This window comes from Vidua macroura, chromosome 5, assembly GCF_024509145.1.
Source record: "Vidua macroura isolate BioBank_ID:100142 chromosome 5, ASM2450914v1, whole genome shotgun sequence".
NCBI lineage: Eukaryota > Metazoa > Chordata > Aves > Passeriformes > Viduidae > Vidua > Vidua macroura.
Window position 1 is genome coordinate 9998540 of NC_071575.1, and position 26811 is coordinate 10025350.

Below are 26811 nucleotides of genomic sequence, written 5' to 3' on the forward strand. Positions count from 1 at the left end.
CCATATGTGTTTAGTAAAGTGAGCTCCAGTGTTTTATTTCTCAAAGGCAGCAGGAGCTGCGGGTTTGAGATTCTTAATATTCCCCTTCTTCCCAAGGGGAGAGCAGGGACAAAATCCATTTCAGCTCAGCGGATCACAGTGGTTTCTTAAGAGTTAACTCTGCTATCCCCATCCATCAGGCAGCCAGCGAGGCATCAGAAGGAATGATGGATGTAAAATTATTACAGGGCTGCCACCCGATATACTTTCTGCCATTTGTAACTAGCGCTGGAACTGACACACTTTTTTCATTATTAAACATCCACATTAAGTCAACATTGGTCACTGTCATTTCATGTTTGGCACTTTCTTAAGGGGAACAGGGAGAGGTGGGGGTGGGAGTGGGAAGGATGGAGGGAGGAGGGGTGATTGGGAATGGGAGGAAAGACATCCTGAACCCGGTGCTCCATAAGCATGAGTAATAGGCTCCGGCTTACAATGCTGGAATAAATATTGTTACAAATAGCTGTTTAGTCACAATCCAGCAGACAAGCACATGCCAGAGCCTTTTAGAAGGACACACTCCCAGCAGTAACAGGGAGAACTTGCACCACAGGTTCAGACACACCCCCAGCAAGGGAAGGGGGGGATACCAGCATCTACTCAGCTTGGAGTGCGACTCCATCCCTACACATCAGAAAGGCTCCTGGGGCTGGGTGTCCTTACACAGCTGTCCCAGGCACTGCCAGCACTCAGAAAGCAGTGACAAAGGAGGAAGAGGTGCTGCCTGTGTGCCCTGCCCCTCCTCTGTCACAGGGTACATCCTGGAGCCTGGAGCAGTGGGGAATCACTGCCTGGCAATGTGCATGTTTGTGCTGCTACCCCTGCAGGAGTGCTGGCTCTTTGTGCTTGTGCACATCTCCCTTGCTGTTTTGGGGCTGAACAGAGAGGCCAGAGCTCCCTAGCTGATGCTGCCTGTCGTGCTGTTTACTCCAGGTAACACTGTTTATGTATGGTACGTATCAAGCTATAATTAACTGTAGACGACAATTACAAATAAAGCTATGCTCTCGGGTTTCCAAGAAACCACAAAAACATACTCTTCTCATTTATACAAGGAAATGTTTCCAAGAAAAGTAATGTAAAAATATGTTTTACTGCATTTGCAATTAAAATAGGTTTTAGTAAAATCCATGTTCATAGTGATGCTCAAAGTTTTTACTGTAATCCTCTGAAAATCAAATCTGTCAAGATGGTCCAAGTTGGATGCCCAAAAAGTGACTCACCCAAATCATCTTAGCCATTTTTAAAAATCTTTTCTTATGTATGACTCCTTTTATACAGTCTCTCTCTACTTCCACAAAATTCCTGTCTGACTACTGCCTTAGCTGGCATGTCTGGCTGTCCACAGGGATCATCCCATCTGGGAACATGAGCAAGAAAACAGGACACATACGAAGAGCCCAAAGAGCTTTAACAGAGACTCCCAGAGATGATTTCCAGCCCCAAGCCTGCCCAGCTACCCCTGGCAGACAAATCCCCAGCAAGAGTCTCCCATAAACGCTGGGAATGGTGCAGAGCCCCCCTCCACTGGAAGGCTGCAGAAGCAATTCCTGCAACAAAAGCTCAACAGGTCACAGGGAATCATAGGCCTCCAAAAGTACACTGCCCACTGCAGCAAAGAAGGGAGAAAAATCTGGGATAGCCCCCACATGAGTGTTTGTTACCTATAAATACTAATGTGCATTTCTAAGTACTAATATTCCCAGGGATATATAGATATACATTAGGATGATGCTCTCTGAATTCCACCCCCCATCTCAAATTCTCTGGTCAGGAAGCAAAAATGACAGACATGATGTCAAAAGTTAAGGGGTTGCCACTAAGTCCTGTGGTGGGAGCTTGAGCTTCTGAAAAGGGAAAAACTGTAAAAAAACTGTACCACTGTTTCTTGCTAGCGAAATTCCCAACTATCTCATTCTCTGCCTCTGAAAACAGAGAAAACCAGAATAAAGTTTAATTAAAAATGGCAATACTTGCTTTACTCTCAAATCTTGCTCTTAATGAGAGAATCTTAATGTCCTAGAGCAAAAAGACACAAACTTTAGAGAAGTTGGATTGTTTGTCTGGATATGAACTTCACACATTAAAATAAATCACAGACTCAATTAGGCTGGAAAACATTTCTGAGATCATCAAGTTCAAATCAGTGAGTCCCAAAAAAGTTCTGGCACTAATTGTATCAAAACCCCCAAAGCCTACAGCTGCTTTAGAAAAATTCTCTATTGAGCAAACCATTTTTTCTTCCCACTACCTTGTAAAAGAACTCCTGTCTGCCCTCCACGAGCCTACCAGGAGGTATGAATTAGAGAGGAAAATAAACTTCAACTGAGGTTGAGGGTGTGAAGTGAAAACAGAAGGAATAAGGAGAATCCCAAGAATAGGAAAGTAACAGAATAAAGTGAATGCAGATGGTTCCACTCCTGTTACTTAATCAAAAGGCTGTGCAGAGTCACTAGAGCCAGCATAAAGTCATGTGTTAGAACAACAGCTGATCTGTATTAAAGAAGATTAACTCGCAATGCCATGGTGGAGGGCCTGGGATTATTTTATGTGCTTCCATTGCCGAACAAGCCGTCAGCACAATTACTGCCCTCCGATGTGAATGACTGATCTGTAACCACAGCTAAACAGCATGCTGCTTAGGGGCCTGGGTGCTTCATGAAGATGAATTTCCATACCATCAAAGTGCTTTTAATGGGCTTCCTGATCCAACCACAAGGCCTGCTTTGCAAGTATATAGAACTCAGGATGAAGGCTTCCTGTCCAAAAGGATTTGGTCGGTTGTCACTTGACAATTCCCAGCCAGCACAAGGGTGGAGAGGGGGGAGATAGGTAGAGTTGTCTCTGCTTTGGAGGATTTAAAAAAAAAAAAAAAAAAAGAAAAAGGAAAAAGAAAAAAAAAGGGTACAGATGCTTTCTGAATGCAACCAACTGCTGTATCCACAGCTGAATTCAATGCGCTTAACAAATAACGGCAATTTAGCTATGCTTGCGAGGAATAGCTTGAGTCACTTTGCATTAGCATCTGGCTGAGTGTTAAAGTCATTTCTACATGGGGAGCAGAAAAAAGGAATTTCTGCTCCGAGCATCCTTTCAAGAATGCTTAAATATTTGAATATAAATTCCTTTGTGCTTGTGATCACTTCTTCTTATATCTGACACTTTGCTTTTCCCTTTTCCCTTCTGGTGCTCTTCTCTGTAAAATGCCATAAACATGCTCTATCCCTCTCTTTCTTTCTCTCTCCCCATAGCAGCACCCTTGCTCTTCTGAGACAGTGTATGTACTGCCAGATACCTATCACACAGACCTCTTTTCTCCTTCCCCTTCCTCTCCAGAAAGTGCATGAAATTGGAGTAATTTCTACATCACTGACACCCAGGACAGGCCAATGAAAAAAGTGCAGCGGTGAGAGACTCACATGTACATTTAACATTCATTACACAGGCTGCTGGCTTCTCACAGCTTATTGATCAAACTCCATCTAAAACCAGGCAAAATGGAAAGCTATCCAAATCAGCAATCTGCTCATTCTGGACAATACTGTTTGACTCGCAAGCTTCCTAGGATGACTGGGTTTCAAGTTTCTGCTAAATAGCTGATCATTTTTATTCAGTCTATTTATCTGCCTGTCTCAGTGAATTGCACAAGATCTTACAGTAGAAGTTTTTTCAATTAAATGTAGCTGACACCAAATGTGACAATGGGGATCCTTGTACTGCACAACAACAGCTGTATCACCCCAGAAAATACTTCAGGGAAGGAGAGGAGCAGGGGAGAAAGTCTTGCTAAGCACACGATGCTGAGACACACAGAGCTGAGATGTGTATCTTAGGTGGCAGCATTGTAAGGACAGCTCACAATGAATGTGGCAGCAAGCACTGGCAGGTCTATTTATCCTCCAGAAGCCAAGGCAGCGCACACAGAGACATCAGGCACTCACTGAGAAAAGAAGCAAAGCACAACCTCACTGACACGCATGGCAGTGAGAGCACATACAAATTTTACTAGAGAATATCCACTTTGTTGGTATTTTGTTACAGCACAGCTTCACAGGCCAGTCCAAGAGCAGAAGGTGGTAAGGCCCATACGTTCTGCTGCCTCTAAGTTTCACTGCAAATATTTGGTGCAGTTTGTGTTGTCAATTCTCCGCTTTTCAATTTTGTTCAGTCATCTAACGTGACATGACAGTGCTACATTGCAATGGTCACAAAATATCATATATGACGACCTCACAAGGCTAAATACCCAGAAGCTGAGCCTGAGTATCAGCAAAGCTTATGCTCCTAAAGAAGCTTGAATATTTTCAAATCCTGCTCATCTCACAAACACATGTAAGCATTTCCATAAAGCAAGATTTCCACTTAGACCCAGAGATTTCCAAGATCACCTTCTCTTAATACATGTTGACAGGCTGGAACAGAGATTTAGTGTTCTCCAAAGTTCTCGTGAGGGCTTTAACTATCTCTACCTCCCCCCACTCTCCCCCAGGGGTCTCCAGGTCTCTCTTTCATGTCATCTTTTGGCTGTGGTTTCCATTTTGTTTTTCACTTTTTTTTTTTAAACTATTCTGTTTCAGAAATGGGGAAGGAAAAATAGAATAAGGAGGACGAGAAGGGAGGAGGAACCTGTGGGTATCTGTGTATCTGTGGGCAGAGGCAAAAGAACACTCTGACTCTTTGCAGAAGGAGTCTGGGAAACTCACTTTTTCTGTTCTGCAGTTATTGAGACCCAGGCTGTTGACCACGGCCACCTTCCCATCCAGCACCTGCTGCTCCCTCCGTAGCTGCTCCTTCATCTGCCGGGCCTCCTGGATTGCCTTGGTGACAGCATCGTGGTCATTTAAATAACCTGGCAACGTGACAGAAGAAAGGATGTCTTAAAAAAGGGAAGTTACAGGAAAACACTTCAGCTTCCAGCAGTGGAATGCAGTTCATCATTGTTAATGAGAAAGAGTTAAAAGGCAATGCCCACAAACCTGTCTGTGCTCTGTAATTCTGCTGTTGTTATGACAGAGCCACCTGGACATAAAGCCTGAGAAACCTTGGTGCCAAAATCCTCACTGCTGCTATTTGATCCCATTAGTTTCAATATTTCCCTGACACTGCAGAGATTGGCCCTGCGGTTTGCATGCTCCAGGATGTAACTGGGTAAGAGTTAGGGGAAGCTTCGATCATGCCAGCAATCCCAAACTCTTAAAAATAGACAATTTCATTCTTCCCCTTCTCAAAGCTTGTGACTACATTAAAATAAACCACAGGTGGCGGTGGTTTGCTATACATATGAAATGCATAATGGCTGAGAAGAAAAACCTCATCCACTGAATCCTCCCCACCACCACCTGTCATTCATAAATGTACAAGAAACCACAGCTACACGGACCTACATTCCCACTCCTATTCATGCTGCTAATAGTAGGTCAAATGTCCACTGTTTTGCTGCAAATTCACAGCCTAGGGCTTAGCCTTAGTAGTCACTGAATTATTTCCTTTTAAAATGTTACAAGCATCACCAGCACAGCTAATACTATTTAATTTTAAATGTGACACTTTGTCATTTTTTTTCCTTTAGCGTACCGTAGATTATACTTATTATGATCTGCATGTGATTTGCAGGATAGAATACTGATGGGAGACTCCAAGCCCCAGTCTATTTTTCAGCTATTAGAGGCTAATATCTATCAACCTCCCTCTCCCCCTCCACATCCCCACACGTGTGCACACACACACACACACCACTTCTTTCTGTCTTTTAACTAGGGCATAAAACCGGCATAAAATGAATCTGTAATATGAAATTGCCCAGAAAAGGGACTTCTGTTTGTGACATGAGGCTAAATCTAACCAGATCCATTGGTGAATTGTGACAGATGGAGGGACTGTGAGACAGAAGGCAGGCACTAATCACACACAAAATGACCGGCTTGCCTCAACATGTTCCATGGATTCCAGCAAACTTTACACCCTAATCCATTTTTAGAACAAAAAACATCTGGGCCATAAATCCTCTAATCTGCCAAAACACGCTATTAAATCCCATGATTTGTTGAAAAACACTAAGATTAAAGAAAGGAAATATAAAATGGCTAACTGCCGTGTTAGGAAAGTGTTATTAATACTCTTTCTTTGTCTCAATTATGAATGTTCTGTTCCTAAAGAGCCTTGTCTAATCATGTCAGATTACACATCCCTGTTGTATTGCTAGATTCTTCTATCTGATCTGCTGATTGCCAAAAAACGTAGGACATTGTCTTGCTGCTTAAAACATTTCTGGGGAAGAAGCTGATGTCAGATTAGTTCAGTGCTGTGCTGCTGTCAGGATTTTAGCTTGGTTTGGGGTTTTACTGTTGGTTTTTCTTGACTGTGGATAGAGTGGGACTGATATTCCCATCTTCCCTGGAGAAAAAAAGCTAGAAAGAGAAGTTCCTGTGCAGTTTGACTGTTGCTAATTGTACTAACAGCTAGCTTTAAGTTAAAATCCCAGAAACCCTGAGAGTTTTATATGAAATAACTTGATCCACATTGCTTTTATCAATCGACCCAGTTCAGTAATTCCCAGCCAATGGAATTCCAGTAATTCCAGTTTTCCCAGCATAAGGAAGAATACAGCCTGCACCAGCACAGTGCTACCAGCTGATTTTTGTTTTTTTCCTTTTATTAATCTCCATTTTACCAACTTGCTTGGTTTCTTCCCCAGTTTGCATCTGTTAACCTTTGCATCTGATCAACCTTGCATGTAGTCAGAATAAATTAAAAAGGAAGCAAATAAACAAACAAACAGCAGTATTAGTGCTGCTTTTGCTGTTGTCTAGGTATAATACTTTCAGTCTGTAACAGAGCCAAGTTTGCCTAGGAGCTGGAATTCATGCCCTTCTCCAGACTATTTGGCTTTTCCTGAATACTGCTATCTTTGAGACAGTTTGGCACATGACAGTGAATAAAAGCAAGCACTCCTTATGTTTTTCAGTAGCTGCCAAGATGCTGGTGTGCAGGGAAATGATTAATATAGAAGCGAGTTGAATGTAAATTATTGTTGTTTAGGGTAGGTGGTGAATTATTGACAGAGAGGGGAACTGCATTACATAAAATGAACTTAGTTCCAAGGATTGCCAAACTAGCACAGAGATGTTGCAGATAATGGCAAAGAGCAGAGAGAAGTTGTTTCTGTTTTTAGTACACGGACATATGCCTGTTCCCAAAAAGAAATGCTTGGATTTAAAGTCATACATGAAGCCATGACATTTGTGACTGCTCAGTCTGTAGCACAATTTCTGTGCTATAGGGATAGCTCTGGAGAGGGCTGTGGAGCTGTATGCCTGGGTGCAGCCCTGCTCATAATCCCTGAGGCTCTGAGTTCACATCCCCCAAAGAAAACTGAACAATACGCAGGCATTTCTCCATGCCATGGGAGCTGAGGAGCCTGAAGGGCTGCTTTCAGAGAAGGGCTTTAATTTGAAGTCAGTGGTGGTGAAAAGGGACAGCTCAGCTGCATGCCAGCAAGGTGGGCTGTGCACACCTAGGACAGACAGCTTGTGCCTTGTGCTGACAGCTCCAACCATTCCAGAGGTGGAGGCAACTGTCTGACAAGTGACTGAGTGTTTCCCAGTGGCTCTTTGCAGAGGGCTTTATCACTCAGGATGAGAAAGTGATCCAGCTTCCCTACCATGTTAGGGACCTTTGTAGCTTTGCTAAAAATGCTACCAGAACTTCTCCTGGTGTAGCTCCTGCTGGAGGGTGGCATGGGATTTCATGCTCACTTCAAGATCACCAAAGAATTTCATCATGGCAAGGAGTCCTGCTTGCTCTGATTTGTGTTGGATCTGACCTAGCAGTTAGCAGGAGACCTTGTAGGGTGTTCAGGAGCTTTTCCTTCTTGCAGTCCTCCATTAAAGGATAAACCTTTGCTAGAAGTGTCCATCCAGCTCCTGCACCAGCTTATCTTACCCATACAGCATGCACAGTGATACTGCTCAGCAACCTCAAAAAGTCACTTTCTATATTTGTAGCAGAGAGATATACAGCAGTGAACTCTATGTCATTAACAATAACTTAAATATGTTATCTTTTGCTCCACAGTTTTCCATGGTTTATTAATGGTATAACGCATTAATTCTTCTTACAAGAGTGACCTTTAAAGCTCTGTTCATCCTCACAGCTTTTATCCAATTACATTATCACTCATTAAAGGTACAGCATTTCAAAATCTGCACCTTGTTAAAAGAAGTAAATTGCAGGGGTCTCAAATCAATGGAAAATACCAGGTGTGTAGGGAAAGAGGACTGGAGAGGGGAGAACAAGGGATATTTTGCCACTGAAATGCGAGTCAGATGCTTAACTTCCCATCGAAATATGATATTCCTTCTACTTAAGGACAAAAAATCTAATGTGAAAAAAAAGAAATTTGATGCATTGTGCATGGAGAGCAGCAGGGTCAAGCAAATTGAAGATAAAATACATTACTCTGTATCACAGTTAAAGAGTGTAGGGTTAATAGCAATACAGACATTAACAATCAGTAATGTGATATTTTAAGAATATTTATATAATTGTAATGTGTCATATCAAATAAATATTACTGCATAGCACTGCTGTATCACAGACATAGCTTCTGATAGGTTTGACCTATAGCTTCTTTTGGGGTTTTCTGTGCTATCCTTGAAAGTGGCCAGGCAGGAGATGCTTTGGGAGACAGTAGAAAAAGTGTATCTACCTCACTCAATTCCCAAAACAGAGCTTGATTTACATAATGGAACCTTGATTCGGGTTAGACTCAATCACTTCATGGAATACATTTCAGTTAAAGCATCAAGAATGGGGTGTGTACACATTTTCCTTACACACACAAAGAACAGTCCCTGTAACACATCAGATTTATGAAATTACCAATAAGACTGTTACTATTACATGGTCTTTAGGCAAAGACATAATTTTGGCAGGAGGAGGAATTATCACTATTTTCTGTAAAGATGTTAAAAACAGCCAATCAAGACTTTCTGCAACATAGAACAACAAATTTGGGGTTTTCTTGAATGAACCTGGTGATTGTTTTGCTTATTGCACCAAGGTGAAATAATATTCCATTCAGCATTCGGATGGACTAAGGATTAAACTTGTAAGTTTGGAAAGATGTAGACTTTTAACTTAAAGAGGTATTTCTGAAAGTTCATCCACCACTTTTAGATGACATAGGACAATATCATGGGTCTCCAAAGCTCACCATTAGCAGGTCACTGTCTTTAAGGCGTGCCAGTAAAAACCAGCATTTATCAGAAGTTAAAGCAGCATCTGAAATAACACAGGCCTTTGCTTTCTCACTCCGTAAAAGTTAAGATACCCCTCCTGAAAGGGAAGTCTCTGCGAGTTTCTTTACCCACACCAACCAACTGGAGCATGATGGTCACCCTGGGCCAGCTCTTGGCCTGATGGTCACCCTGGGCCAGCTCTTGGCCCACTGCCTGGCAGTGGCTGATAAAAACTCCTTCCCAACAGGATCTACCCCTTGTTCTCAGTGGAACACACATGGCTGAGTGGGACACACACACATGGCTGAGTGGGACACACACACAGGGCTGGGTGGGACACACACAGGGCTGAGTGGGACACACACACACATGGCTGAGTGGGACACACACACACATGGCTGAGTGGGACACACACACACATGGCTGAGTGGGACACACACACAGGGCTGAGCGGGACACACACACACATGGCTGAGTGGGACACACACACACAGGGCTGAGTGGGACACACACACACATGGCTGAGTGGGACACACACACACATGGCTGAGTGGGACACACACACATGGCTGAGTGGGACACACACAGGGCTGAGTGGGACACACACAGGGCTGAGTGGGACACACACACACAGGGCTGAGCTCACCTATTGTGTTGGCTCTGGCCGAAGGACTTGCTAATGTTGCTGGCACGGAGGCCTTTAGTGAACTGGCCCCACTGTTTATTCTCAGAGCTGGCATGTGAGGAGAGGTGGGTGATGTGGGAGATTTGCCATCAGATGTCTTGGGTTTGGCTGAAAGGTTGAGAGGCTGGGCCACTTCATCCTGTGAAAGCAGAGGAGAAAAGAATGTTATCACCACAGTGCTGCTGGCACAGCTCTGCCCGAGCGACGGCAGCGGCTTCAGCTCTCATGAACTCCTAAACCTGAGAGCTTGTATCACATATATGAAGATCAAATGTGATACCATCTTGTCACTCTAGTTTGGAACTGAAATGACTGATAAACTGGAAAATTAGTGTGACATGATCAGAGAACATCATCCATTTGCACTGTCTCTGAAGAAATTATTCCCATCAACAAGACATTTGCCTCTATTGTGAAAATAAAGAGCAATTTTACAGTTGTATTTTATTTTGAATCTTATATTCATTAATGAATTAAAAACTGAAGACCATCTTCATTTAACCATCACTAGCCAAACTGGGCAAACAAGTGAATGAGGGTTCAGTTGGGGTATTTTATGTTTTTTTGTTTTTTTGTTTTTTTTTTTTTTTTTTTTTTTTTTTTGGTGTGCCTTTTCTTTAGTTTTTCTTATGTTTTAACTTTTATTTTCCCATGAACATCCCAGACTTAGAATCCCAAGCACAAAAACACCATAGGAAATAAATACTTCTCTTCCACCTTAACAAAACCTGAGACAATAACCTGGGTAATTCTGCACATACCCCTAGATGTTTTTATCTGGCCCAAAGCTGAACTTCTAGATTTCAGCAATTATTATTATTATTATGTGAAAATAGAAAAATTGGGTGACATTTTTTGCAGGGTAATGGAATTACTCCCAAACCTGGCTTGATTACAGACAAGAGTGACAGACAGTGCTATAAAAAACAATAAAATGCTAAGTATGTATTTTTGCTTGACCAAAGTAAAATACATTAAGAAAAATGGAAAAAAAAAGACCCAACAGAGAAGGGAGAAAAGGATTTTCAACAAGGGGAACATTTTAACTGACTTTTAAATAAGCAGAACTAATGGATATGATATTAGATCAAATCATCACATAATAGCTTGGCTCTTGCCTGACACTGTGACTTAGGAAAGTCATCCTTTAGCTCTGAGAAGTGCTCCATCAGACAACTGGGTTCCAGCTGTAGGCACTGAAGAAACTGATTCTTGTCTCCCTAAATTGTAAGTACATTTAGTTTTATAGAATTATTCCTGACTTACTTACAACAACGCAAAGCTGAGTGAGATTAGACTCAGCTTTTGGATTTTGTGGTAATTTTTTTTCGTGTTTGAGTGTTTTACTGTTACCACCAAAGTCTCTGTAACTATCACATAAGAATGATTCTTTTCCACACAGGGGGGTGTGCTGCAGGAAAGAAGGAATTTTACAGCTGCCTATTGCTTGTGGAAACACGATGTAGATGTCTCCAAACATAAAGACAATTCCACAAAGCACTGTCATGCAACTTTTCCAGTGCCTCTGAGCAAAGCACCTTTGATATATTTGATTATATTTCTACATTTGGTTATATTTCTACACAGTTTTGTGACAGTCATAGCAGATAAACATTATCAGAGGCATAGTGGACAAAGCTGTCATCCTTAAAGTGATGCTGAAGCCATCCTAGAGGCAACTTGTGCATAAAATAAATGGGGAAAAAATCAGTGCATAGAATTGCCTTAGGAGCCTACATGCTATACTCTCAGAAGTGAATTAGGTACCTAGATGGCAGAGTTCTCTTGATCTAGGCGATTTAGGCTGCAGGGTTAAAAATGTCACCAATAAAACTGGTATTCAATATTTTTAGAAGGGATTTGTTACTTTACAGAAATACAAATCCATTGTATTAGAATACAACAGATAAAAATAAAATAAAATTAGAATAAAATAAAATATCAGCCAAATGGAAGGGGACTTGCTTTGCTACTCCCTGATTTCAATTAAAAAATAAAGAAGTCTCACAACAATCCAACTATAATGTTGTGAAATGGGTACTGAGTTAGTTGCATAAAAGTTTTAAGTACAAATGAGCCAACAAACCAACCAAACACAGCGACCCTGCACCAGACAAGGATCCTCGACTAGAAAAGCCATGTATTTTTCTGGAAGACAGCCTGAGGAGCAAAGCAAACCTGCCCACAGACTTGCTTCAGCTCAGTCCAAGAGACTTTGGGTTCTTGACCTCTGCTGTAAGTCTCACCGAAAGGGGCTGATCTGTGTCAGATATGGTACAGAAAGCTGCAATGTGCTCTCTGCCCAGAAGAAATCCAACTGAGAGCACCGGCTCAGGAGGAGTAGCAGCTAGTCCTGATGGAAATGGCTCTCACCCACTGCAAAGGCAGCGTGGGTTCCAACCTACATCCCCATCCTGAAAGGTTTTTTCAGTCTTGTCCTTCTGCCTCAGTCCCTCAGCTCTCCATCCCTATAAAGCTTATTTCCTTTCCTCCTCTTGCTCCTTCTCCCTTTTCTCAGCTCTTCTGTTCCCTTTTTCTTAACCTGGTGTGAAGGCAAGGTCCTGTCCAAGTCCACTATACAAGGGTGGCTCTGATCTCGTTTAATGCGAGTTAGAAACAGAGAAGGTGTTTTTTTCCTCATTGTAGGCATGAAGCAATGAGGCTGTTTGTGTTGCAACTATTCTTGGTAGTAAGAATGCTCCTCTTCCTTCAAGTCAGCACAGCCCTCTCTGAAGCCAAGAATATAAGGCCTTGTGGAAATAATAGAAGTCGACAGCTCCAGAGCTGATAAATGTCATTCCAAATTGCCCCTTCATTCACTTTCATTGTGTGTTCAGGCTAATGGTAAATTAATCAGAGGTCACAGAAGCTTGGTTCTCATAAAGGAGGATAAGTAAACAATTTCCAGCTATTATATGTATTTACAAAATGATACTACTTCAGTGTTTGGTCTTCATAACATTTTTACTTCTGTTATTTCAAAGAGCATTCTCAAATCCTCGCTGGAAGTCAAATGCATTAAAAATCCTACGTTGCATCATGATTTGGTAACAACTTCAGTAATTTCCTTTACAATAGGGGAACTACACTGATTTATTCCAAAGGACTCTAAAAAATATCTGGAGGACAAGTAATAACATACAATTGTGTTAAGTGTGAAGATGACTGTTAGGATCTTCACTCCTAGTCAGTGAAACATGTTACTCTGTTCCCTTTCTGCAGCCATAAATTCAGAATCCTCTGCTCTTCCAGCTTAAATCAATAACTGTACTGTCTTCATTATTGATCTGAGCCTGTGTAACCCCAGTAGGAATTAGATGCTAGTCTACCTTTATTTTTTAATATAAAATCTCCCAGCTAACATTCTGCCACATTACAGATTAACAGAATTTTCCCAATTATGCCAAACTGCTAGGGCAAGTAAGAGACATAAAAGATAAAGCCCAGATGTAGCATCTTCACTTCAGGTAGATGGTATCTTTCAAAAGCCAGGAAATTTGATTTTATGCAGTGGATCACAGAATCCAGAGTTACTCTCTGCACTCAGTTTTATTAGAGAAAGCATTGATTGGTCCCTGCCTTTTTTTGAAATGCAGCTATTCTAAGATCATATTGATAAGGTGGGTTTTTTCCCCAAAGCCAGGATTTTTTAAAGAGTTAAAGTCAAACATTTATTTATATATCAGCCAAAACATTAATGCTGAGACTAGAAGACGTTAAGACCCAAAAGGCTTGTAATAATATAAACACAGATGTGATGAAAATAAAATATGATCTTGATTAAAGGTTATGAAATGCCGCTTTAAAAGTAGCACATTTGTCTTACAAAACAAAATACACACATGCACAAAAAAAATGTAGAGAATAAAGCATAAGCAAAAACACAGGAAGAGGGGCTAATAAAATGTACCCACAGAAAGCAAAGCATTGGCAAAGAGATTCCCCTCCCCTGTATCACAGCTGTGTCACAATAGTTGCTGCTTTAGGGAGAACTGATTTGCTTCCCAGGACTGGAAGACTCATTAACCAAAACCTGAATTCAGGGAACTTTAAATCCTTGATTTCCTCTATTTTTTTTCACAGGTTGTATCTAGGTATTTGAGGAAAGAAAGAACTCTCCACCTACACCAGAATTTGGGGGGGGTAAATAAAATATTCAAGAGCTGTATTTTTTGTAGCTTCACTCAACCTGGATTAGTATAACTCTGAGCTGTCACACTTTAAACTTCAGACACAGAAAATCTCCAAGTTTAAGTGCCTGACATGCCACACAAACGGAAATGCTGCTGGCAAGTTGAGTGCTGATCACACTGCTTTTATAAGGTTTGCATGGTCCTTTGGAAAGGTAAAACGCTATAGGTTAACACAAAGTGCTTATTAACATGGGAGGAAAACTGAAAGAGAGGGAAAAGGAAGGGATTTGGCCACAGCCAGGCAGTGACAGCAGCAGAGCTTCAGACAGACCCAGGAATTCTCACGTGCAGTCACCAGCCTTGAAATAGTTGGCTGAAATGATGTCTTTTCTAATCTTTCCATCATGCTGTCTCTATTTACTTCCTCCTAGGATAAAAGGTTAATTCATCTCTATGGAGAATAGATATGGGAAAAGAAGGGGATAAAATCTGATTTGGAGAAACTCTCTAAACCATTTATTAAAAATGGCACTATTTCAACACCAAGAGCTGAATAAAAGACTGATAGTCCACATGAATGAACCAGTCTCAGAGAATGAAAAAAGGGGGGGGGGGGGGTTGGGCTGGTGGTGAAGAACCCAGATGATTCATTAGGATTTGATAATCTCACTCCTTTTCACATATTTTAAGGTTAGTGCACTACTAAAACACAGTTACTGAATTATTGTACTGTCATTTACACCCGAGTGCTGGATCCCACTGTGGCACACGCTGGAAGTCCAGGTTGCAGGGTTTATTACAAAATCATGAACTGCTCTGGGTATCATCTGACTGGCAATACAAATGTGCTTAAATGACCTGGCTTAAGCACAGCCCAGCCTGCTCTGCTAAAGAGGCTTTTCATGACCTCTGGGAACACATTCACCACATCTTGCTGCCTATTTAAATGACCTTGACAGTACAAATTACAGCCAAATGAGTTAGAAATAAGAAGCCAGGGAGGGGGGTTTCTACAAGATTGCTTCTGCCACCTCAACAGAAACAAAGCCTCATTCCCCCACCCTAGTTCTGTTTCCTGGAGATCTTAATTTCAATAGAAATGCAAAATATGGAGCACTTACTGGCATGTCTGGGGCAGAAGACAATAATGCTATTGTTGCCCACTGAACAATGCAGCCACTCAGTGGCTTATCCAGACTCCTGCTTATCCAAAAATGTCTAACCAAAATAAGGAACAGAGGTACCACAGCAGAGATGCAAAGAAAATCCTCTGGAATCAGTGTGCCTCAAGACTACAGTTGTCCACACACTCATACAAAGACACTGGCAGCTTCCTTCACATCTCCTCCCCTTCTCCTGAAGCCACTCGTGGTGAAACTACCAGTAGTGATAATAAGAAGCCAAGAGGTAAAGGCAGTTGTGAAACATGTCGTATAAATGAATCATGCTGCTGATATTATCCTCACTGATGAAATAATTGTATTAAATTAAGCAGGGATGTTCACATGACAGGATGGGTGAATTAGATAATGCTCATCTGCAGCTGTACCTCCTCCTGCCACATTCTCAAGTTTTGATTAAGAATAATATGTCCCTTCCTGCAAAGGTGGAAATTTAACTACGTAGAAAAACACATACGAGACATAAAACCAGGTATCTTGGTTATGATACTGTAATAAACCCAACAGAATTATTCTTCAGGTTCAGAGAAGTCACTTCATTGTATTCTTACCCACAAGTTTCAGCACCAAAAGCAGAAGGCATGACTAGACTCTGGTTAGAAAGGAAAAGGCACTGAAGAGAAGGATGAGGGTAGGTATGAGGAACAATGGTGCTCTTTCCTTCTGATTCTGCACAGATCTTTACTTCTGTGATGGAGCAGAAAGATCTCTGCCTGGATTTTTTTTTTTTTAATTGTGTTGCTTTAATGAGTAGTATCTTTTCCTCAAGGAGTTTCTCTCAGGAGGCAGGTACTTTCTGGACTCAGGGCATGTTATCCAACCCAAGTTAGTACTTCACTGACACTGCCCAAATACTCTTATTCATGGGACACAAAACAAAGGGGGAAACTGAGCTGCCTTACACTTGTGACAAATACTCTTTTTGTTCTCTGCTCTGCATATAGGGAACTCCTCAATGAATAAATCACTCCCAAAGGGTGATTTATACACCGGGAGGATTATTGCAGTCTCCATTCTTGTCCGTGGAGAAAAGTGGTGCAGGAACGTAACAAGTGAATCTGTTTTGTAGCACCTGGGACAGAGAGGACTTCTCCCCCAGTCTTCTTTTGCAACACTAGGGACTCTCAGTGAGGATATTCTGGGGACTTCTTCCTCTCATAGAGATCCCTAACATCCTCCCCTTTCCTTTCTCTTTACAGGAAGTGTAGTTGTCAGGAAAGAAGTCAGCCACCATAAAGACTAATTTGCCACCCTGAAAAGCCCAAGCTCTGATTTTGTCTGCTCTGCACATTGTCACAGTAAAAAACCAGAGAGCTGCTGGGTGGTTTTCACTTTGTATTTAGCAATGCTGTTTCCCAAAGCTGTATGCAGAACTCCCAAGCAGATACAGGAGGAACAAAAGAGGAGCATGCAAAATGACCTGTTTATGAGATGGCAGACTCCTTCTCCAGCCCACAGCTTTGCATGCGACACACAGCACTCACTCTACAGCACCTGCTCTGTCAGGCACAGAACACAGAGGCTCAAATGACAGAGGAGAAACCACAACATTCTAGGATCACTTTAGTCCTCCTGCTGTCCCAGACATGGAAGAGTGGGATGTTGCAGTTGCAGGACAGACGAAAAGCAGTGTCTAGAGAGAGAACTACAGAACTGCTGTTCAAAGTCTGTATCCAGAGATGACCTGGGGTAAAGGCCTTCCTTTTGTGCAGCATCTGGTCAGACCTCTGCACACAGAAGCAACTCTTTAAAGGTCTTCAGGAAAGACTGCACTTGGACCTTGCCCTCTGGGGTCTTGTGGAGCACAAGGCGGGCTGCTTGGACAAGAGAATACACCAGAACATGCAGCTGAGCAGAATGAACAGCCTGGTACGTGTTTACTGAAAATTCATTTGTTTAGATTCACAAATCTTCAGAGACATATCCTCCAAACCACACTTGCAGCTTCTGGCTGCCTTTGGGCTGTCAAAATGCCCAACCATCCTTGTGAACCCTGCTAGTAATCTCCACAGACAAATAGCACAATGTGTTTGAGGAAAGCAGCCAGTATGAGATTTCTAGGCTCATTTTCCTTGAACATGAGTTTTCAGTCACACCAACCTCTAGGGAAAGCTGATGACTTATGGATGCTTATTCCAATCCAGCTCCAAACTTCCAAGCATTTGTTTTCATCCACACAGAAGCAAATTACTTAGTCCTATCACCATTATTCTTCTAATTGGACATTTGCTCTTCTGTTGACTGGAACCAGCCGAAGTGAGAGTTGCTCACCACAGGGCTGAGAGGACCCAGTAAGAGGATTTTCAGTACTGCAGGAACAAAGAGCTTTTAGCATTTACTTGCACCTCGTAATGGAAATCCTCCTTCCCATTCTGCATCTCTAGAGTGAGTGAAAATTTAACTCAGCAGCCTCATATACAGAAAAGGCTCAGTGAAGCTGCTTCTGAGCAAATCTAGCAGGTTGGTCCTGAAATGAGAAGGGTCCATGTTGAGTAAAGATAAAACATGAGGCAGGGCAGAAAGACTATTCACTTGGGATTCTCCTTGTCTGTGCCTCATGCCAAACCTGGGTCCTGCTGTTAGCATTTTGCATCTAACTGTTGTTCACTGAATTTCTCACATCACTGCTCCACCTGTTTATTTGGTATAATGTCATTAATGAAATGCTTAGGTCAGAGGCTAAGCAGGAGGAGTGATTTAGGCACAGGTCAGCAGGGACTGATGCAGACACCACAAATCTGCAGGAGAAGATGACAACCTGTTTTTCACAATTTTAACCATGAAAATCACATCACATGGGGTAAAAATCCTTAGAGAGGATCACAAAATCATGGGGCAAAAGAAGGGAAAATATTCTTCCTATGAAGACTGCTTCTCCCAAACTGCCCCCACTGCAGTACAGAGCAACCAGGAAAGTACAAGAGGGGAAAAAATAAAATCACTTCTCCAGTGTACCATAGGAAATATTAATTAATTAGCACTCATATTTACTCTGAAAGCTTTTACCTTGTTTTACAACTGGGAAGAATAAGGCACAAAGTGGCTAAATGATTTGCCTAATCTTATACAGTGAGTCAACAGCTGAGTCACAAGGAAGAGCAGAGCCACTCTTCCTCAGAGCAGCATTTGGCAGTTCCTTTGATACTGTACTGAACCTCTCAAAATGTCCAGCTGATTCAAAACAAGTTACAAAAAAAGTAGACAGAGGTCAGACAGTTTGATCTGTGGTTGTCTATTCCTGAAGTTGTCCTGGGTGGAAATTGTAGTGGTCTGTGCCCAGTCAATTTTGCTTTTTTAAATCCTTTCCGCATAATTCTGTCCCAATGAAACCCAGAAGGTTGAATGTGTGGAGTTGTGTCCTTATTAATGCCCTCTTCCACCTATAACAAGGCTGTTTAAAAAGTGGAAATAGACTGGATTTGTTGCTGCCTAAACTGAACCACCTTCCAAGGAATAATCCCCAGTAAACGTCACGCAGAATGAACAGCAATAAAAACGACAAACCTGAAAGGATGGGGAAAGACTTGGAAGGAAATAGAACAAGGACCTGCAAAGCCAAACAGCATTACAAACTGGTACATTTTAAATGAACAACAAGAAAACAGAAGCCACACTGATCAAAGCCTCCCACCTCCTCTCTGTGGTGGATGACACCTTCGCTGGGGGCACACCACCACCTCTAACCCCACACCTGCAAAAGGAATTAATTTCAAAAAGAATACAGACCAAAGAGAACCATATCAAAACAAATTAGCAACAGACCCCTCATCCTGCTGTGGTCAGGCAGGAGAGGCAGAGATGCTCACAGTTGCTAAGATTCAGGGGAAAAAAAGACAAAACAAACCCAACCCCTCCCCCACCCAAAAAAAACCCCAGCTGTTGAGAACTTTAGAAGAAACAAGTCCAAAGACCTTGAAAGAAAAGAGATTTCAAACAGCTTGGACAACTGGCAGGGGGCTAAGAAATTCCTTTTCAAAAAACACCTGTGCTTTCTCTGACTTTGGATATCTCTATGCAGCCTAGGTATATTTTTCACTAAGAGAGGCAGCAAGCACAGCCCTATGAATATGTAGTGCAAAGATAATATACACTGTATTTATACACTGTACAGATGCACACAAAAATGTCAAGATATGTTTTGCAACTGTAGATATGACCTGCCTGACAATTTGTTTTTCCAACTAATAGCTTGTCAAAGGAAAACTATCAATACAAAGCTCATCTGTCTTTAATGTTTGCATGCTATTAAAAACATCCCAGATCACTAGAATCAAAATGATTTTACACTTGATCCTGCCAGGTATCTTTATGTTTCACCTCCTTTTAGCAGCAAGATGAAATGTAATCAGCAGCTGCAGAAACTGGAGGGAGTTTAAGGTACTGTAGGGAACGTTGAAAGGCAACACGTGCTCCTTCAGTAAATACTGCACTCATAGAAGAATTTGTTTAATATTTGTACCCCATCCATGATCCCATATGTGGGGGTCAACCACTTGAGAGAACATCTGTTGGGAATGGCTGGGAATTGTTGCAGCCAATCCTTTTTTCAATTGCTGATCCCCTAGGTCACGCCAGAGAGACTCAGGTTCAGTTCCTGACTTTACAACAAACTTTCTCTGTGAATTTGAGTGAGCCACTCCTTATCTAACCTTCTGTACATGGCCACTAACATCTTTGTGAAGTTACCATAAAATATCACCAAATATAAATTCTAGTGATCTGCACAGGAGCACATGGCTACTGAAAGCAAAGGGTCACCCCTTTGTCTCAACTCTCTCACAAAACTGGAGACAAGACAACCTTTCACCTATGAAAAGGGTTTATTCTATGCAAACTGGGCACACATCAGACATGTTTATGAAACTGCATGGCAACACCACCATTTGCAACCCTTTAAGTTTAGGAACTACTCTTGGTGTTATATATTTCTCTCTATATCTATATCATCTATATCTATATCTATATCTATATCTATATCTATATCTATATCTATATCTATATCCACACATATTGACCCTACCTATGTTTATTACTATTTGCTGCTGAATGCAGAATACAAGCAGAAGAATGCTGAAGAAGTATTCAGCCCTCCCTTGGTGCACAGACTTCAGATCCTATTCCTGATTCACACCAGCAGAAATGAAATCACCATCAGGACCAGCACTGGGGCCAAATTGCTGGCAGGCACAATGAACCACTAATTGCTGGATTCATTAGTAAGACTCATAGTTTGTCCCCATGAGATGCTGTATACTTTCAGCTCCTTTTAAAACCTTGCATCTTAGAAATCAAAATTAACAACAGCAAACTAGTATTTTTGTTACACTGTAGAAACTCAGCAGGAATTTGAAGTCAGATCACAGGAAAGCTAAAATTCCATTATGCAAAATTAGGCAGATTTTTATCTACCCCTTCCCTGTTAATTCTGGAGAACACGCATGCAACCACACACAATAGCTACTCCATGCTGTTCCTCAAGCCTAAACAATTGGTTAAAATAGTTTTTGTAATGCTGACAATTGCCTTACAAAATACCTTTAAAATCCCCCAGTACCACACTATTAAGACCAACCTATTCTTTTCAGGCATAAAACAAATGTCTATTTAAGAACACATCCAAATGCATTTTCATCACTCAGCCAGAACACTTTCACCTCCCAGAAGCTGACACTGTAAGAGATGGAAAGAGAGACAGAGAGAGAGAAGAGACCTCCAGTCCACCTACTGGCTTCACTGAAGGCAGTGAATCCAGCTCTAGCTCATTTCAAGTAGGTTCAACTGTGTCAAAGGTTACCCACAAGCCATTTCTTGATGATTTATAGCTGATGTCTACAGATCTCCTTTTATTTCAATGATGACTTCAATACAGATGTTAAGACATTCTTTGTCTTCACAGAAGAGTATGAGAGGGAAGTTGACATCTTAAAAAAAAGAATTCTAAGGGACTGATTCACTTTTTCTGAACAGGGCCAGCTCTGGGCAGTTTTCATATCTTATCCAAAAGGAAAAAAAAAAAAAAAAAAAAAGGGAAAAAAAGCCCCCTTTGCCCTTTTCTCCTATGCTAAAGCTGCTATGTTTCTGTGACTTATTCTGGGCACAAATCCTAGAGCACTGACTCAATGTGTATGTCACCAGTTAATTATCATCAAGACAAGGCACTGGGGCACTTGGTAAGCATTAGATAATTTTATCTCTTCACCAGTAGTAACATGTATTTATACAGCATTATTTTCCTCTGCTTGAGCCCAGAGGGGTTTACAAAGTGAGTCCCAAAAGATACCATCATGGGAATCCTTCCAGCCAGCACTGAGCCACCACCATTTGGGGGTGAGGAACAGCAGCACAGGAAAGGCAATAGCAGGACATACCACATCCATTTGAGATTGCAGATGTCACACTGCTGAAACTGCTGAGAGTTGTCCAAATGTGAGGCTGTTTTTAACCTCAGCTTCAGTCTGTGTGTGTGAGTGTGCACAAGGTCTGTGTGTATGTATGTGTTGAATTTTCCTGACCCCAAGTTTGCTCTGTGCCTTTACAGAAAATGTTGAAGGTACAGACTATTCACTAATTTATGACAAATAATAAGCAAATAGAGATAAATTAATTAATTTCAATTAATTAATTGCAGACTCTCTTTTCTGTAGACATTTGAAATTAGGAGGAGAGTACCCAGAAAGGGAAAGAAAATAATTTCAGAGAAGACTAAGAGTATTGGAAATAAGCACAAGAAGGGGTCATTCTGGTCTGCAAGCAAGACAGAAAAAAGCCAGGAGTTTAGATTAGCAGAGCTCAAGACTGACCAAGGCAAGCAACAAGCTAAATTCAAAATATATTAACTTACAGCTGTAACCTGAAGCCTATATAGCTCTTAGCATGGCTAAAGATAAAAATAATCAGTGACCTGGAATGACTGCTCTCCCTGAGAGAGCTACCTTTGGAAAGAAAGAAATTCATAAGAACCCACACAACAAAAATGCTCTCCAGAATTGCTACATACATCTGTTTTCTCTCTAATTGTACACTGAATTAAGCTGCTTTACTAATCCTGTCACTGCATTACTCCCTTTTGTGGTACGCTGCTTCACGGCTTTCTCTGGAGCGCTCTGGAGATGAATAAGTGCACCCAGCTCTGGAGAGCTTTCCGTGCCCCTTCTCCCATGGGGATGTCAGGCTGGGCTGTGTTTGTCACCGAGCAGCTCCTGCTGGGCTGGGACTCACAGAACCCAGCGTGGCTGATCCTGACGTGAGCTGTCACTGCCCGGCACGTCAGCCGAGACAGAGCCCGGGACAGACTCCTGGGCTGCATCTCCACACACACACAGCACACAGGCTTCCAACACACCAGCAGGTGCTGGCACAGCCACTAGGAAACTTGGAGGAACACTAATAACTTATGAAACACCTCTAAAGTTAAAATACTTCTGTAACATCATGATTCTAAATTGAAAAACTTGCTCTGCGTTGCTCCCATCAGAGACATGGTCTTCTCCTCCATGCCCTCCACTGCCAAGACACTCAGAAATCTTTTATCAAACACTTTTTTCCTAATATCTTTTTTTTACCAGTTCTGGCAATAGCTTATCTTTTCTTTAAAAGCAGCAAGGAAAAATGTAGCAATTTGAAAGGAAACAAACAGAAACTAAACTCATTCATTAGCACAAAACGTACACATTGGAATTCACAGTCTGACAGCATCAATGGATAAGGACATGTGATCAAGGGTGAAATTTTAAACCAGTTTCATACGTTAGAGCCTGTCTCATCAGCTTGTCTGCCTCTGATGTTCTTCAGATACTCCTGAATTTTCTCTCTGGACATTACTGAAACATTTTTACTGGGAGATTCTACACTAGGAAGTCTAATTCTGCTGTGAGGTATTTATGTCTTAGCAGAATTGTCAAGATGAAATCTTCTATCATTTGAGACTGAAAATTAATCCCACTTTAATAAAAAAGTAACTCATAGATTAATTTCCTTAGCTGCTTTCTAAGCCTTTGAGATACATTTATACCAATCTCTAAGTTTCAGGCATGACAACATGAAGATTTTTTTTTTTTAATGAGATTCTTACATACTCACAAGACTTCAGGACCTTGGACCTTAAGGAGGCTACATTATGAAACCAAAACACGTAGCCACACTGCTTTGAAAAATATGTGTACTCTAAAGTGATGCTTTCCACATAATGTTTCTGAATCCCTCTTTTGCAATAGCTCATTTTACACTGAACAATTCAAACTGCATTCTGTACAACAAATGTGTAGTTTTGAGAAACCTGAGTGAAACAGTTGCCAAGCACTTCGTATAAATCTGAAGTTAATACTAATCTAAAAGAAACTGCCTTCTTGAATTTGAAAATAAAACAGATTTTTCCACTCTGCTGCTAAATTTTGCTTCTCTTCAGATATCCACAGCTACCAGGGATTAGAGATTAAAATGTTTCAGATTAAAATATTTTTGGAGCTCCCTTGTTACGTGATTATCATTCAGCTGCGGGTACAGGAATCCCTACTGCAAAACGTATTTCTCTGCTGCTTACTTTGAATTGCATTCTGTCAGAACACGTCAAGAGGAGCTAATTTCAAATCCAGCGTGTAGCGTGGCTACAAACCACCCTTCTGCAGACAAAACAAGCAGCTTCTGGGGGCTGTCAGACTGATCACACTGGAACTTCATTCCATCACCTCAGAAACTCCCTTCCTGTGCTGAAAAGGAGTTGTGCATTTGGTAAGAGGCGGCTCTGCTGCTGTCCACTGCACAGGCCTGCCAACACAGCCTCTGCACTTCTCTTCTGACTACTGACACAGTGAAATGCTCAAACATCTGAGCTGAAGCTGCAAAAGGGAAGGTTTAATTCCTGATGGGAAGTGCCTGGTTCCTTTCTGGAAGTCTCTGGGAGAGTGAGAGTTCTCTGCTTCGTTTCAAGCTCCCTCCTAATCCATGGGACAGGTACACTGCTACACTGCCATCACCTGCACAAGCCTGTGCTCCTGGAATAAACCCATCCCTTGATTCAGGGACTCTTAACAGCCCAGAGTCTAAAAAACAAGTCTCTGGAATAAAGCATGACGTTTAATAAGAATTTCACATTCTGAAGGAAACTGTACATTAATCTGATATTGGCATAACTCCCTGGTTTGTTATCTATATTTAACTTACAGCTAATATTGGTTCCCCATCTTTTCAGTGCTGCTACACAGTGAAGAATGAACTTCATGTAGCTCTCCTCATGGCTGGTTCCCCTTCTTCAGCATAAAGACCTTCTGCCAAATTGTTTTTAACTCTCCCTCCCACAGACCAAGGCCACCCAAATGCAAGGAGTATCAGCAAAAACCACTGCAACCAGAAAAATGAAATTTTTTCTCTGTTGCATTATGCAGCTCCAGATTGCCCGCTCTCCTAAAGCCCTTTTACTGTTTTTTTTTAGGACTTTGTGGACAACTGGCACCATCAGCTCAACAGCTCTCTCAGTGGCATTAAAAAACCCTTGACTTTGTGACACCGTTTTTTTATTTGGGACTAATCCAGTCTCTTCTTGCTCTTTCTCATCCAAGCTCTTCGTTCCAACTGACAGAAGAAGGGCAGTTCTGTCAAAAAAAGCTCCTGAGAAGTTAATGCTCAGGTATTTCTAAGTAACACAAGGGTAAGACACTGAGCAGAAACCCAATGCCAGATCCCAGCACACCTGAGCACTGAGGGGTTCTGGGAACAGCCTCAGTGCCTGCTGGAATACCTTGGTGTTTGAATGGGGATCATCTACACAAAACTAATGAGAGCTACTACCTGATGCCCACCCCACCAATTTTATGTATTTACATCAGGTTCAGAAGGCATTAACAGCAAAGAACAGCAGAGAAACAGTGAGGACACAGTGACTGTTTTTTACCACTTTGCTTTACACCTTTGCTGTTCCCTGTCTGGTTTCTGAGGACCTCTCTCTCAGGAATAAAGCTTGATACTTGTGTATGTCACTTTTGTTTTGCCATCATTTGGCAAATTTGGCAGATTTTGGAGGGTTTTTCTCCCTTTTTGTTGTATTTTCTTCTGAGTTTTCACTATAAAAAGTGCCAGCTGAGCCTGACAAGGGTTAATTGCCTGGCAGCTCCTGCTGGTGAGGCATGCTCGTGCCAGAGAGACACGGTATCAGGAAAGAAGAGCTGTGGACAGCTCATCTGAAAAAGCATCCTAGGAGCCCCTCCACATATCTAATTTATTTTTAGGAAAGTAAGGAGGGCTGTTAGGCAGGCAGAATGCTGTGCAAGGCCCTACTGCTGCTGCTGTTTAGATACTGCTACTAACATTGCTTTTATTGTTTGGAACCCATTAGCTATTTTAGAAAAGCATCTTAGTAAGTTCCATTAATACTCATAATTTCACTGTGCTCCAGTAAATGTTTTAAAAAGTTTATTGTTTTATATGCTAGCATGTCGTATACAGGTAGAAGAGCAAGGAAGAGGAAAACAACTTCAAAGATTCTGTCACCAACTCCCCATTTTACTATTTAGGATCAAAAGCATGGGCAGCAAATGAGAAAGGCTCCCAGGTGAAGAGATTATCAACTACAAGAATGGACAGGAAGACTGAAGAAAGAATATAACACAGATGAGGTCTCAGTTTACAGCTCCCTACTCATCACTGCATCTGTACTGTAAACTTTTCCTTGATTATCTTATAGCTATTTCTGACCTGTCTGATGCTCTGGCAAGACGATTGGGAAATGCAATCACTGAAAAATGTTTTGGATGTACTGATGTATAATATTCTAGTGCTAATTGTTATTCCGGTGCTGAAAAGATTAATAGATTAATTTAGCAAGAATTTTTTTTTTTTTTTAATCGGTGGCATATGAAGATTTGTGTCCAGCTTGGAAACTCTCTAAAATAGAAGAACTTGCTGGAGATAAAACTTCTGTAAATATAGCCTCAGTGTTTTATCAGGGATGCTGTGTCTTGAATCACTTTAATGAGAACTGCTGTCCTTCGTTCTAAAATACCTCAGTACTCTAATGAAAATAAGGATACCTTAATTTCCTGTTGCTTGGACAGGCATTCAGCAGGTGCTGAGCTCTTCAGCCACTAAACAGGACAAGACCTGCCATCAGCACATGGGGCCTAACATGTGCTGTGGGTTAGTTTCAGACAAGTTCCTCTTTTCTGCTCTTCAGAGATAAGAATTTGTCCCCCTCCAACACAATCATGCCCTTTGATCACCTGTACACAGCCATTTTATAATTTTAATTTAAATTAGATGATTTCCCTTAGCCTGTTCACAAATAGCAGCTCTGAGGGTACAAGGAGTCTGCATGTCCACTTTTCAGCCAGGCTTCTGCCACAGTCACAGTCATATGGCAAGTGAGTGATGCAGCTGTGCACATAATGGGGATTAATGTTTTCCCCAAGACCTCCCCAGGATAAAATTCCACATTCTGCACTAACATATGAAAGGGAGAGATGAGAGAAAGGGAGACCAGTGCACCCAACTTCATAGGGCTGCTTAGGGTAGTCATCGAAAATGAACTTCAAGTCAACAAT

At 41.6% G+C, this 26811-nt stretch overlaps 1 protein-coding gene across 7 annotated transcripts in view; it reads right to left on the reverse strand.

The window, feature by feature from the left end:
* SOX5 (SRY-box transcription factor 5) overlaps positions 1-26811 on the reverse strand; it is a 611216-nt gene that overhangs the window by 26387 nt on the left and 558018 nt on the right. For all 7 annotated transcript variants that reach the window (XM_053977622.1, XM_053977623.1, XM_053977626.1 and 4 more), the window contains 2 exons: positions 9928-10105; positions 4746-4891 (listed from right to left, as the gene is read on the reverse strand). In XM_053977622.1, the coding sequence (XP_053833597.1) occupies positions 4746-4891; positions 9928-10105 (324 nt within the window). The remainder of the gene's footprint in view (positions 1-4745; positions 4892-9927; positions 10106-26811) is intronic.